A 13,303-nucleotide genomic window follows, 5' to 3' on the forward strand; every position below is an offset into this window, starting at 1 on the left:
CTCTTATTTCCCCTGCATTGGCGGGCAAGTGCCACCTGGAAAGCCCACGGTCCTAGAAGGCTCAAAATTCAAATGCAGACCTGTCTAACCCAGAAGCCAGTGCTTGTAAACTAGTACACTTACAGAAACCCAGAGCACAGAAATCTGTAAATAGATGCATCCCAGGAACTAAAAATATTATCTGGAAGATAAGCCATAGCTCCAGATCTGCAAATGTCTCTCTTTTCAACCTCAGTGAGAGCTGCCTGGTGATCAAGATGAGCGATATCCAGTTCAATAGCTGGGATTTTAGACTAATCCTTCCAATGTCCTCATTCTTGGGAAAGAAGGTATTGGTACTTTTCTGGTAGCAGACATAATGTTTAAGGTAGATTTGACAGAATGATAATAGACATGAGGGCTTTCATCTTTAAAGCCAGCCTCCTTTCATAACACATCCTAGGGTCCAACATACCTACATTCATCAGAGAATGCTCAGACCTCCATGCCCTGGGTGGGGCACTATGGGAGAGCCACGGAATATTAGAGAAGAGGGAGGCCCTTTGGAGCCTAGAGAGTACGTAGTCGCTCAGTCATGTCCGACTCTTTGCGACCCTATGGACTCTAACCCGCTGGGCTCCTCTGTCCATGGGATTCTCCAGGCAAGAATACTGGAATGGGTTGCCATTCCCTACTCATGGGATCTTCCCGAGCCAGGGATTTAACCTGACCCTCCTGAATTGCAGGCAGATTCTTTACTGTCTGAGCCACAAGGGAGGAGAGAGGTTATATATATTGGCAAAGGGTCAATTTAGCATCTGTTACTTTCTGCCAATAGTCTACCCATGGAGGAAACAAGGGGCCCATCTCACTTGAGAAAGTCCAAGCCTGACAGCTGAAGGGTCCCAGAGCAGCAAGCATCACCTCGCCTCTTCTCTTGGACCACTTCAGCTGTCTCTGCTTTGGATTGACAGAGGCATCTGGTTGCTAAAAATACCCTACTGACCAAGTGCTGCCCATTCCAACTAAAGCTGAGCATGACTGCAATCCAGGACTTAACTACTCTTTGCAAAGGAACTTTTCCAAAGTTTTCAGGCCCAATTTGAGAAGCACAACAGCCCATGGTCTTTTTCTACTTTGTCAGCTTGGCTGGGCGGTGGCGGGGATCCTTCCCAGATCAGTGTCCTCTGGCCTGCCCCATCCCGGTCACAGGAAAAGAAGCAGAAGGGGGAGTGAGAGAGGGCCCAGGGGCTGGAGGGGGTAGGGAAGGGGAGGTGCTTGTCCATTTATAGACGTGCTCTTTGGGATGCTGAAGGTGCTGAAATAGCTGCGAGGACAAGGGACTTGGCTCAGTGTTAGATATCTGCCGAGCTGCCTGAAGACTCTGAGATGACAATAGGGGAAATGGAGAATGTGGAGGTCTTCACTGTTGAGGGCAAAGGCAGAGGTCTGAAGGCCACGAAGGAGTTCTGTGCTGCCGACATCATCTTCGCGGAGCGGGCTTATTCCGCTGTGGTTTTTGACAGGTATGGAATTGGGTTGTTGCCTTCTTTCCTCCTGGTGATTTGGCCAGTGCCACACTCTCAAATACTTTGCTCTCAAATTTGAGGGAGAGTAGCACTGACATATATACACTACTGTGTGTAAAATAGGTGGTTAGTGGGAAGCTGCTATATAACACAGGGAGCTCAGCCTGGTGATCTATGATGGCCTGGAGGGGTGGGATAGGGGTGGGGTGGGAGAGAGACTCAAGAGGGAGAAGGTATATGTATACATGTAGCTGATTCCCATTGTTGTATGGCAGAAGCTAACACAACATTGTAAAGCAATTATCCTCTAATTAATAAAATGAAAAAATAATCATGGAAAGGGATGAAATTCATGTGGCTGTTGATAATGAAGGGTACATGCACAGCTAACTGTTTGCTGGCATTACTTTTTCTGCAAAGGGTCAGGGTCAATGGGATTTACTCTGGTGCCTAGGAGGGTTGCAAAGGTGATTGAAGGCTTTAGGGCATGCTCTCAGAACACTGGGCTTCCCTGATGGCTCAGACGGTAGAGAATCTGCCTGTAATGCAGGAGACCTGGGTTCAATCCCTGGGTGGGGAGGATCACTTGGAGAAGGAAATGGTTACCCACTCCAGTTTTCTTCCCTGGAGAATCCCATGGACAGAGGAACCTTGCGGGCTACAGTCCATGGGGTCGCAAAGAGTTGGACATTACTGAGTGACTAAGCACAACACAAGCACTCAGAACATAAGTGAACTTGGCCGAGTGGGAGTGCTGTGTGTGGAGACGGTAGAGGGAAAGGGAGTGAAAAGGGGGTGTGGTGTCTAGGAGACAGTCTCCTATGGAAGGCTCCATGTTGTTTTGCTTCTGAGGTGTAATAATTATATTAGAGGATTAAGTAATTGCTGAGACTTTAAAAAAGTAACTGCAAACACACAAGTAACACCGGAATCCATTTACCTTTTAAAATTAGAATATCACCAATGAACTGTAATCCTGTTTCACCTTTCCCCCTTTCCCACCCCTGGTCCCAGTTCCCTCTGTCTTTCTTCAGAGGTAATCCTTGTTTTGATTTTAATGTGTTTCCTTCTAGAATGTTCTTGTACTATTATATCTCTCTACCTACATACATATATATATACTTACCAAAATGCATAGCTAGTTTGTTTTTTCTTTTTAACAGAAATGGTAATTTTTTTTTCCTGGCCACACTGTGTGGCTTGGGGGAATCTCAGTTCCCTGACCTGGGATTGAACCTGGGACATGGCAGTGAAAGCACAGAATCCTAACCACTACGTCACCAGGGAACTCCCAATAATATCATACTTTCAATGTTATCCTTGAACTTGTTCCTTTCACTAAACAACATGGTTTGATATTTATCCTCATGGAAACTGTTAAGTCTATAGCCACTTCTTTTAAATCTTCAAAGATCTGTGAGGTTTTTTTTCTTTTTTTTTTTTTTTGCCCACATGTAAGTCTATCCATTTTGGTCCATATGCTATATGGACCACCAATTTTAACTGCTGTGGGTATTTTACCATATGAATATATGAACTTTTGAAAATCTATTGCCCTGTTGAGAGACATTTGGTGGTTTCCAATTTTTCATAAAAGCAAATGTTTTTGTGATTGAAATCCTTGACCGAGTCCACTTGCATACATGTGTGATTATTCGCTAGGCTAACTCGCTAGGAGAGAAATCACTGTGCGGTTGGGGTGTGCTGTTTTCCATTTTAATAGGCCCTCCAAAGCGAATCTATTAAATTTACATTCCCATTTCCCCTACAGTCCTGTCCATACTTGACCATCGCACTTTTGCATGCATGTGTGCTCAGTTGCTTTAGTTGTGTCCGACTCTTTGCGACCCCATGGTCTGTAGCCCGTCAGGCTCCTCTGTCCATGGGATTCTCCAGGCAAGAATACTGGAGTGGGTTGCCATACACTCCTACAGCGGATCTTCCCGAACCAGTAGTGATAATCTTTATTTAAAAAAACCCCTCTACTGTGATAACATTATGACAATATTCTCTGAGTCCCCAAATTGGGGTGACCTGACTGACACTGACGTGGTCTTAATTAAGATGGCCTCTGATAACCTAGATTTCTTGGTTGACTCACTGTATGACCATCCTAAGAATAGGCACAGCTTTTCAGGGATAATTTAGGTAGCATTCAAATTCTCATTTCTTCCTGCCCACCAAGACCTTCAGGGAAAAGGCTGTGAATGGTGTATGTGGCTAGCTATAGCTGAGGAATTTAGAGAGGCTGAGATGACAGTAATACTTCTTCAGGGGGAGTGTGTCTTACTTTATTTACTTGTGTGGGTGTGTTGGGGGCAGTTGAGGAATCAATTGGATTCAGAATTAAGACAGAAAAAGCTAGAAACACAGGAACTCTGAACAATGATCTTAGTACTACTACTGAGTCACCATCTTGCCTTTTATAGAACATCCATGGGTGTTCCTAAAAACCAATATTGCCAATCAGTTTCCCTTTCAAGAGTGTCTGAAGTTGAGTGGATTTTGCTTCTGTTACAAGAGTAAAACTCAGGAAGAAAAAAATGTATCTTCACATGAAGCTAACATTGACATGGTTGTCTATTTCCTTCCAGCTTATTTTAAAATGTTGTTGTTGTTTAGTCATTAAGTCATGTCTGACTCTTTGTGACCCCACAGGCTCCTCTATCCATGGGATACTAGAGTGTGTTGCCATTCCCTTCTCCAAGGGATCTTCCCAAGCCAAGGATTGAACCTGAGTCTCCTGCATTGGCAGGTGGATTCTTTACTACTGAGCCACCAAGGAAACCCATTTTAAAACATAGGTTTCATTTATTTGTACTATTAGTTGGGATCTTATCTAAACTTCGAGCATGCCCAGTCATGTCTGACTCTTTGGGACCCCATGGACAGTAGCCCACGAGGCTACTGTCTGCAGAATCTTCCAGACAAGATTACTGGAGTGAGGTGCCATTTCTAACTCCCGGAGATCTTCCTGGCCCAAAGGGATTGAACCTCCCCCTCTTGTGTCTCTTGCGCTGGCAGGCAGATTTTTTTTACCACTTCCCGACCTGGAAGATTTTCATTTAATGATTTAGGTATCTTCTGTGTTACTATACTCTCTTTGTAGAGTTTAAGACTGCATACTTTCTGACCATTCCTTTATAACTGGACATTCAGATTGTTTACATGTTTTTTTTATTATAAAAAATTCATCATTCATTTTAAGCAATAACTATATAAAAACAGCTTTAGTGCATGTTGCAGATAAAATGCTAATCAAATCTTATTGTTATAATAGTAATAAAGATTAGGATGATTAGAGTAAATGCTCTTTAAAATGATTTAAAAAATAAAAAGGATTATTTTTAAAAGTGATTTACCCAGTACACCTGAAACTAATACAACATTTCAAGTCAACTATATTTCAATAAAAAAGAAAGAAATATAGAAATTGAAATGACTGCTTTATAGTTAAAAAATAAGTGATACAATCAAACTTATCACTGCAAAGATGAGGGAACTGCTCGGGTGTACCTGAGACAGCCTGGAGAAGCTTCAGAGGAAAGCTTTGCTCATCCTATCCTCACTCCAATTTTAGGCTCCTGGTGAGATTCAGCCACTGTAAGGGAGAAACCTGACTGGGGAGGTAGGACCAGGTGACCCACAAAAGTCACCTTATGAAAGAAGCATTTTCTAACACTGTGTTACTGCAAACCAGGCTATCTGTATTAACTTCCAAAGACAAAAATGAAGATTTTATCTTTAGTTGAGTAGTGCATTAAATGAAAATCTCTTCTTGCAAACAATACATGAAATATATATGTATGTATATATATATATTCTGTAAATCATTACAGGGCTTCCCAGGTGGCACAGTGGTAAAGAATCTGCCTGCCAATGCAGGAGACGCAACAGACGAGGGTTTGATCCCTGCATCAGGGAGATTCCCTGGAGTAGGAAATGGCAACCCATTCCAGTATTCTTGCTTAGAAAATTCCATGGACAGAGGAGTCTGGCCAGCTAAAGTCCATGGGATTGTAAAGAGTCAGAAATGACTGAGTGACAGCACACACACGAACATACATGAAGCATTACAATAAATGAGCCCCTGTGAAAACACCATCCTACTTAACTAGAACATTCTATTACATTCATCTTGCCTATCTTTCCCTATCCTGTCCCATACTTACCCCAAAGGTAACTACAGTAGTATCCTGAATTTCGTGTTACTTATTCCCCTGTGTTTTCAATGACAGTTTTGTCATGTATGTACATATTCCTAAACAATATATAATTTAGTTTTTATAGCTTGTTTTTCATCTTTTAAACCAAGGTATACAGTTATAGGTGGTTTTATGCTCTTAGTTCTTTCATTTAAATGTTCTTCTATTATTTATCCATATGGTTTTCTGTAACTAACAAAATGAGTAAGCTCTGTATGTGTATGTACCACAATTTATGTTTCCATCCTCCTGCAAGTAGTTGCTATGGACATTTTTGTTTGTATCTCTTGGTGAACAGATACATGGGGTGTGTATCCTAGGAGTGGAATTTCTGGTTCATAATGCATGAGATATTTAGCTTTAAAATATAATGCTGCACTGTGTCATGTTGACTTGCAAGTTGAATTGTGTCTTTGCTAGAATAGTCTGGGCTTAGCATTCAGAGCAGCTCTCCAGGCCCTTATTATATAGCCCTTAGTCTGGTTAGAATCTCTTTAATTTGGTTGGTTGGAAAAACAGGTCACCTGCTTAAACATAAGAGGCCAAGAATAAAACAGAGATCATCCATTGAGACTTGGCAAGTGTGCAGCACTTGGGCACCAGGATCCCTGGTAGACATGGCTAATCAGCCAGGCAACACCTTCTTCCTGAACTCCAACTTGGCCTCACTGTTCTAACAGGGTACCCCAGACAGCCACTGTGAATCAACTGAAACTGATGTTTAGAAGGGAGCCTGTGTGTCATGCTTTTTGGGGATTCTGAGTTTCATGCTGGAAAGGGATGAAGGCAAAGTAGGTGGATAAGGTCAATTTACCAAGGAGTCGTCTTTCATGGATTTGGTCTTTGAAAGTGGGTGTGACCCCAAGCATGGTGGATGAGCTTGAGTTGTTCAAGGTTTCTCTCTTCTCCTTTTGCTCTGCACTTAACTTTACATAGGCTTATTTGTCCCGCGGCATGTGGGAATCTTCCCTGATCAGGGATTGAACTTGTGTCTTCCTGCAATGGCAGACAGATTCATTTTTAGGAGCTTCCCTGGTGGCTTGGATGGTAAAGAATCTGCCTGCAATGCAGGAGACCCCAGTTTAATCCCTGGGGGAAGATCCCCTGAAGAAGGAAATGGCAACTCACTCCAGTATTCTTGCCTGAAGAAATTCATGGACAGAGGAGCCTGGCGGACTACTGTCAACAGGGTTGCAAAGAGTTGGACACTTTCACTTTGACACAGGAAAAAAATGTTTATAATAATAAACCAATGTGTTAGTTTCCTTTGTTGTTGTTGTTTAGTCACTAAGTTGTGTCCGACTCTTGCAACTTCATGGACTGTAGACTGCCAGGTTTTTTTTTTGAAAGTTCTTGACCAACTCCTAAATAATTCTGTTTAAAGAGCTGGAAGTGCCCAAGAGAACCTATCTATCTATCTGAGCAGGTAAAAACAAAGATGAAAATATGAGAAAAAGAAAGATTTTTTTTAAACTTTTTATTTTGTATTAGAGTATAGTCAATTAACAAGCAAAGTTGTGATAGTTTTAGGTGAACAGCGAAGGGACTTAGCCATACACATACATGTATCCATTCTCCCTCAAACGCCCTCCCATCCAGGCTGCATATAACATTGAGCAGAGCTCCCTGTGCTATACGGTAGGTCCTTGTGGGTTATCCATTTTAAATATAGCAGTGTGTACAGATCCATCCCCAATTCCCTAACTATCCCTTCTCCTCATCCTTTCCCCCGACAACACAAATTCATTCTCTAAGTCTGAAAGTTTGAAAAGAAAGTTATTTTAGAACAAATTACTGTCAGCTGGGCTTTTTTGAAAATTAAACCAGCTATGAGCTTCTTCAGGTCCAGCAGAGAGGGCAGGGTTTTCAGCACATGTAATTCTATGTGGACCCAGGGGAACCACCAGAATTAACCATGGCATATGCACAAATACATGTGTGGCCTTAATCTGGTAACAGCTGGGAGGTAGGTGGTGGGATATAAATGATGCTATAAATGGAAATAATTTAATAAAGGGATTAGAGAAATTCCTGAACAGATAGTTCAGAAAATGAGTGAGTAACTGTGAAAGTATTCAGCTTACAGTCTTCAACATTTGCATTTGATGTTAAGGATAACCACAGAGTAGATTTAGACATATATCTTTAATTTGGCACTTTAATTCATCTGCGGAGGTCAGACGTGTTGATATGTCACATGACCCATAGTGAGCTGTGTTGCTAAACTTTATTAACTAATCCTTAAATGCAGAAGTTTGGGGATAATAGCCTCTTAAGCATAGATTAGGTCAAATGCCAAGTTGTCCCCCAAACAATGTCACCTTCTCTCATTTGCATCTGAAGATGTGTTCTGAGTCTGGGAAGAGGGGTTTAGTAGAGTGTGGGAGGTGCATCCAGGTCTGAGTGAGGTGTGTGAGCCTTGTCCTGGGAGCTACGGCAGAGAAAATCTTGAAAGTTGCTATTTTAATCAAAGAAATGTTAAAAATCTCTAGGTCTGGTCTAGGGATGTAGCACCACCTAACTTCTGCTAAGGCAAATAACTGTACAAACGTCAATCCCTTAAGGATTTACCTGGGCCATTTAAAAAACAAGATTAGGGGGCTTCCCTGGTGGCTCAGTGGTGAAGAATCCACCTGCTGGTACAGGAGATACAGGGTTTGATCCCTGATCCGGGAAGATCCCACATGCTGTGGAGCAACAAAGCCCAAATGCCACAACTACTGAGGTCTAGAGCCCATGTACAACACTACTGAAGCCCACTCGCCTAGAGCCCATGCACTGCAACAAGAGAAGGCACTGCAATGAGAAGGCTATACACTAGAGAATATCCCCCATCACAACTAGAGAAAAACCCGAGCAGCAACAAAGACCCAGCAAAGGCAAAAACAAACAAATAAATAATTTAAAAAATGACATTGGGTAGATGCCGTAGTAAGAGAAACTGAGTGTCCCAACTCTGGCCGTGTTTCTCCTCTCTGCAGAAGCCTCCACTGGACCATTCTCTACCCTCCCCTCCCCATCCCCGCCCCCCCACCCCCACCCGCCACCTGCAGAATAAGGTATTACCACTGAAAGATGCATTCTAGGTCCCCCACAGTCCAGTCATTTTTCCAACATTATTTCCCAGTAATGTGATCTTGTCAAACAGTTCCTCCTGTCTCCTAGACACACCTGCCCTAAACTGCTTCCCCCATGGAAGCCCTTGACTCATGCTAGTGCCTCTCCGTGGCAGAAGCACTTGACCTTCTATGTTCTATGTATAACTCAGCTCATCTTCAGATGGTCAGAACCATGCCTCCCTGCCTCCCTGGTGATGGCCTTCCCAGATTCCACCTTCCTTGACTTTGAATCCTGCAGCAGGATTCCTGGGGGGCATGCCTCACCTTCCTTATATGTGTTTATGCCCCAGCCCAAACTGGGGACTGCTTCAAGGCAAAGTCTGTATCTTCTTTATCTGTCAGCTAGCTCAAGGCAAGGCACATAATAGATGCTCAATAAAAGCTTTTTAATAAACTTAGAACTTTTAATTTACTTTTAAAAATGGAACTATAGTAAAAAATAGAAATAAAACAAAAAATGCAAAAATTGAAGTATTTTTAATTTACAATATCATGTTAGTTTCAAGAGTACAACACACTGATTCAGTATTTTTATAGATTATACCCCATCTAAAGTTATTACAAAACACTTGCTATGTTTCCCTGTGTTGTATCCTTATAGCTTATTTCCTTACAGCTTATTTATTTTATACATAGTAGTTTGTATTTCTTTTTTTAAAAAATATGTCTTTACAGAAGGAAGTGGTAGGATCATGGAATCATTATCAACGATGAGACTTTTTTTTTTTTAAACAATACCTTCTTTTTAAAAATTTTCTTTATTTTTTTATCTTTTGGCTGCATGTGGGATCTTAGTTCCCCAACCAGGGATTGAAACTGCATCCCCCAGCATTGGAAGCACAGAGTCTTAACCACTTGACTGCGAGGGAAATCCCAGTAGTTTGTGTCTCTTAATCCCGTACCTCTATCACGACCCTTCCACCTTTCCTCTCCCCACTAGTAACCACTAGTTTGTTCTCTATATCTGTGAGTCTGTTTCTGTTTTTGTTATACTCATCTGTTGATTTTATTTTTTAGATTCCACATATACGTGATAACAAACATTACTTATCTTTCTATTTCTGACTTATTTCACTAAGCATAATGCCCTCCAGGTCCATCCACATTGTTGTAAATGATGCCCAATAAAAACTTGTGAAAGAAGAAAGATGGGAAGGAACAAGGAAGAAAGAAGGAGTTCAAAATATTGTAAAGTTCTCTGGGTACTTGAGGGATGCGATGTTCTTTTTTAAAATTAATTATTTTAATTGGAGGATAATTATTTTACAATATTGTGATGGTTTTTGCCATACATCAACATGAATTGGCCATAGGTATATATGTGTCTACCCCTCCAACCTGAAACCCCCTCCCAGATGTGATGTTCTTTAAGACAGATGCCCTCCCCCGCAATTTTTGAGGGGAGACCTCCTCTCAGGCTACAAGTTTTTAGGTAGCCCAGGAAGCCAGAACAGTTAGTCCAGTCCTCTCTGGCTGTGTTTTTAGAGGGCTCCTCTACCTTGCAGGCGCCTTCTATTTGCATTTATCTGTCCAGGAACCGGTTATTTCCATACAAGGAGCTGAGCAGCAGCTGCCTTTCCATCCCTCTTGACTCTGACAGATGATACAACCCAGGGCTGCAGAGGAAAGAGCGAGCAGGGACCCGATGGCTGGGGCAGGGCACACTCAGGGCTGTATACAGAGCAGGTAGGTTTGGGAGCTTCCTCTGCCTTCTGTGCTGGGAACAGTGTCAGGCACCAGGGACCCCTATGGGAATAATATCCCTGGGAAGACAGTGATGACCTATACACTAAAGGGTTGTTGCGAAGGTTTAACGAAAGAGAATTGCTTAAAAATATCTCTGAAAATTGCAAAGCACTGTGTAAATGGGACTCTTGTGGGGACTGAAAAAATGAGACTAAGGAGGGGAAATGTGGCTTGGTGAAGGTCATCCGCTAAGCTGGCTGGCAGAAGCAGTCTTTCTCCTGGAATCTAAGACATGGTTTTAAGCGGGAGAGGGATAAGCTGGGAATGTGGGATTAACAGGTACACACTACTATATATAAAATAGATAAACAACAAGGACCTACTATACAGCACAGGGGACTATATTCAATATATTGTAATAACCTATAATGGAAAAGAATCTGATAAAGGATATATATATGTATAACTGAATCACATTACTGTATGTCTGAAACATTGTAAATCAACTATACTTCAATAAAATAGTCAGAAAGTGGTCTTAGAACTTTATTTATTTAATTAAAGTACAGTTGATCTGTGGTATTATATGTCACAAGTGTACAATGTAGTGATTCACAAATTTTAAAGATTATACTCCATTTATAGCTATGACAAAATATCAGCTATATTCCCTGTGTTGTACAGTATATTCTTGTAGCTTTTTTTTCCCCAAAATTTAAAAATTGTAGAATGGAATTTAAAACAGATTGGGGGCCTGAAGACAATGATTTGGTGGTTAACATTTGGGACCCACCATGAGCTCACTAGAAGACTGATCATGTTTTCTTCTCATGAATTGTAATTAAACATTTATTATAACAAAGTGATTGTAAAGATTCTGATGAGATAAAATGAAGGCAAGATATTGTGAACTGGTGGCTGAATTGAGTTAAGGCCTGATAAAGGATTATATACATTGTTGCAAAGGTCTCTCCATCACCCAGTATGGGGTGAGGTCTATACTGTAGTATCTTGGGGCTCTGTCCCTAGCCTTCTCCTGGTCCAAGTAGTGGTAGTGGCATAGTAATTAATGGGCTGCAATTCTGTGCAATTGCAAGTAATTCTACACTTCCTCTCTCGCTGGGAAAACTTCAGGGAATACAAGGGAGTGAGGAAGACATTACAATGGGAATAACCTAACCTGTAAGTAAGCACTAACCTTTCAAACCCTTGAGCACTTTATGATTCATTACCGGCATTGCACTTCACAGCAGATGGGGCAGAGCAGTTTGTGGAGTTGGCCACCCATCGCTTCCAATTTCTCTCTGAGCCAAGAGAACACATCACATAACACTGGTGACATCAGTAACTCTGTCCTTCTTACTCTTGCCAAACACGCAGAACTATGACATAAATGTGTAGATGTCATTTTGGGTAAAACAGGTCATGTCCCATTATACTGTAGATAATTATGACTTTTTTATTCTTTGGGGCAACGGACAGTCTATTTCAACAATGAGAAGGGCACGTGACACAGAATGCTCTCTCCCAGGCCATGGTGCTAATGACCTGTGACTTTCAGCGAGAGGACTATGAGGAATTTCCACCCACTCCCTTGGCTTAGAAGACTTCCCTGGGTCCTAAAGGGGAACTCCTATGTCGTGATCCAGGAACACCCTGTGTCCCTCCTGTTAAAATGCTGCTCATGTTGCCTGGTAACCCCAGGTTCAATTGTTCCTCCAGCAACTTGTGATATTCCCAATGCCTAACGCATACAGGTCGTAAATCTATACTTACTGAATTAAACTGAAGGGTTTATTGCAGAGTTCAACAGTGCCCCCTTCATTAGTTTCACTGAAAAATATCTGCCAAAAGAATAGTTCCAGGGCTTCCTTGGTGGCTCAGTGGTGAAGAATCCACCTGCCAATGCAGGAGACATGGGTTTAATCCCTGATCTGGGAAGATCCCTCATGCTGTGGAGCAACAAATCCCGAGCACCACAGCTACTGAGTCTGTGCTCTAGAGTCTGTGCTCTAGACCCACGACTACTGGAGCCCTAGAGCCTGTGCTCTGCAACAAGAGAAGCCACCGCAATGAGAAGCCCTGGGACTGCAACTAAGGAGTAGCCCCTGCTTGCTGCCACTAGAGAAAACCCTCGCAGCAAGGACGACCCAGAAGAGCCAAAACTAAATAAATAAAATTGTAAAAAAGAATGGTTACAGCTGGAAGGGACCTTTGGAAACCCAAGCCCCTCATTTTGAAAGGTGGGACTCTGAAGCTGAGAAAGACAAGGACAGCCCACTGAGCCCATACCCAAACGTGTCTCCCAACAGCCAGTGTGGTGCCCGGTGGTCACAGTTTTCTCCCTCTATTTCCAGCCTTGTGAATGTTGTGTGCCACACCTGCTTCAAGAGGCAGGAGAAGCTCCACCGATGCGGGCAGTGCAAGTTTGCCCACTACTGTGACCGCACCTGCCAGAAGGATGCTTGGCTGAACCACAAGAACGAATGTTCGGCCATCAAGAGATATGGCAAGGTGCCCAACGAGAACATCAGGTCAGAGCTGGGCCCTGGGGTGGGGCTTTGGATTCCCAAACGTCAGGTGAGGAGTGGGGTGGCAGTGGGGGCACCACGCCTCGGTCCGAGCAAGCTGGGCTAAGAGCAAATCAGGAGAAAGCCCCAAGGAGACTATGATTGCTTCTTCTGTGCCCTCCCTTGGTCTGGGCTGTGCTTAGTCACTCAATTGTGTCTGGCTCTTTGCGACTCCGTGGGCTATAGCCTGCTAGGCTTCTCTGTCCACAGGGATT

At 42.7% G+C, this 13,303-nt stretch overlaps 1 protein-coding gene across 2 annotated transcripts in view; it reads left to right on the forward strand.

Moving 5' to 3' along the window:
- Nucleotides 1-1,360: 1,360 nt before the first annotated feature.
- Nucleotides 1,361-13,303, forward strand: part of SMYD1 (SET and MYND domain containing 1) — a 39,795-nt gene continuing 27,852 nt past the window's right edge. For both annotated transcript variants that reach the window (XM_061156271.1, XM_061156272.1), the window contains exons 1-2: nucleotides 1,361-1,505; nucleotides 12,876-13,052. In XM_061156271.1, the coding sequence (XP_061012254.1) occupies nucleotides 1,369-1,505; nucleotides 12,876-13,052 (314 nt within the window). In that variant the 5' untranslated portion in view covers nucleotides 1,361-1,368. The remainder of the gene's footprint in view (nucleotides 1,506-12,875; nucleotides 13,053-13,303) is intronic.

Source organism: Dama dama, chromosome 11 (assembly GCF_033118175.1).
Source record: "Dama dama isolate Ldn47 chromosome 11, ASM3311817v1, whole genome shotgun sequence".
Classification (NCBI taxonomy): domain Eukaryota; kingdom Metazoa; phylum Chordata; class Mammalia; order Artiodactyla; family Cervidae; genus Dama; species Dama dama.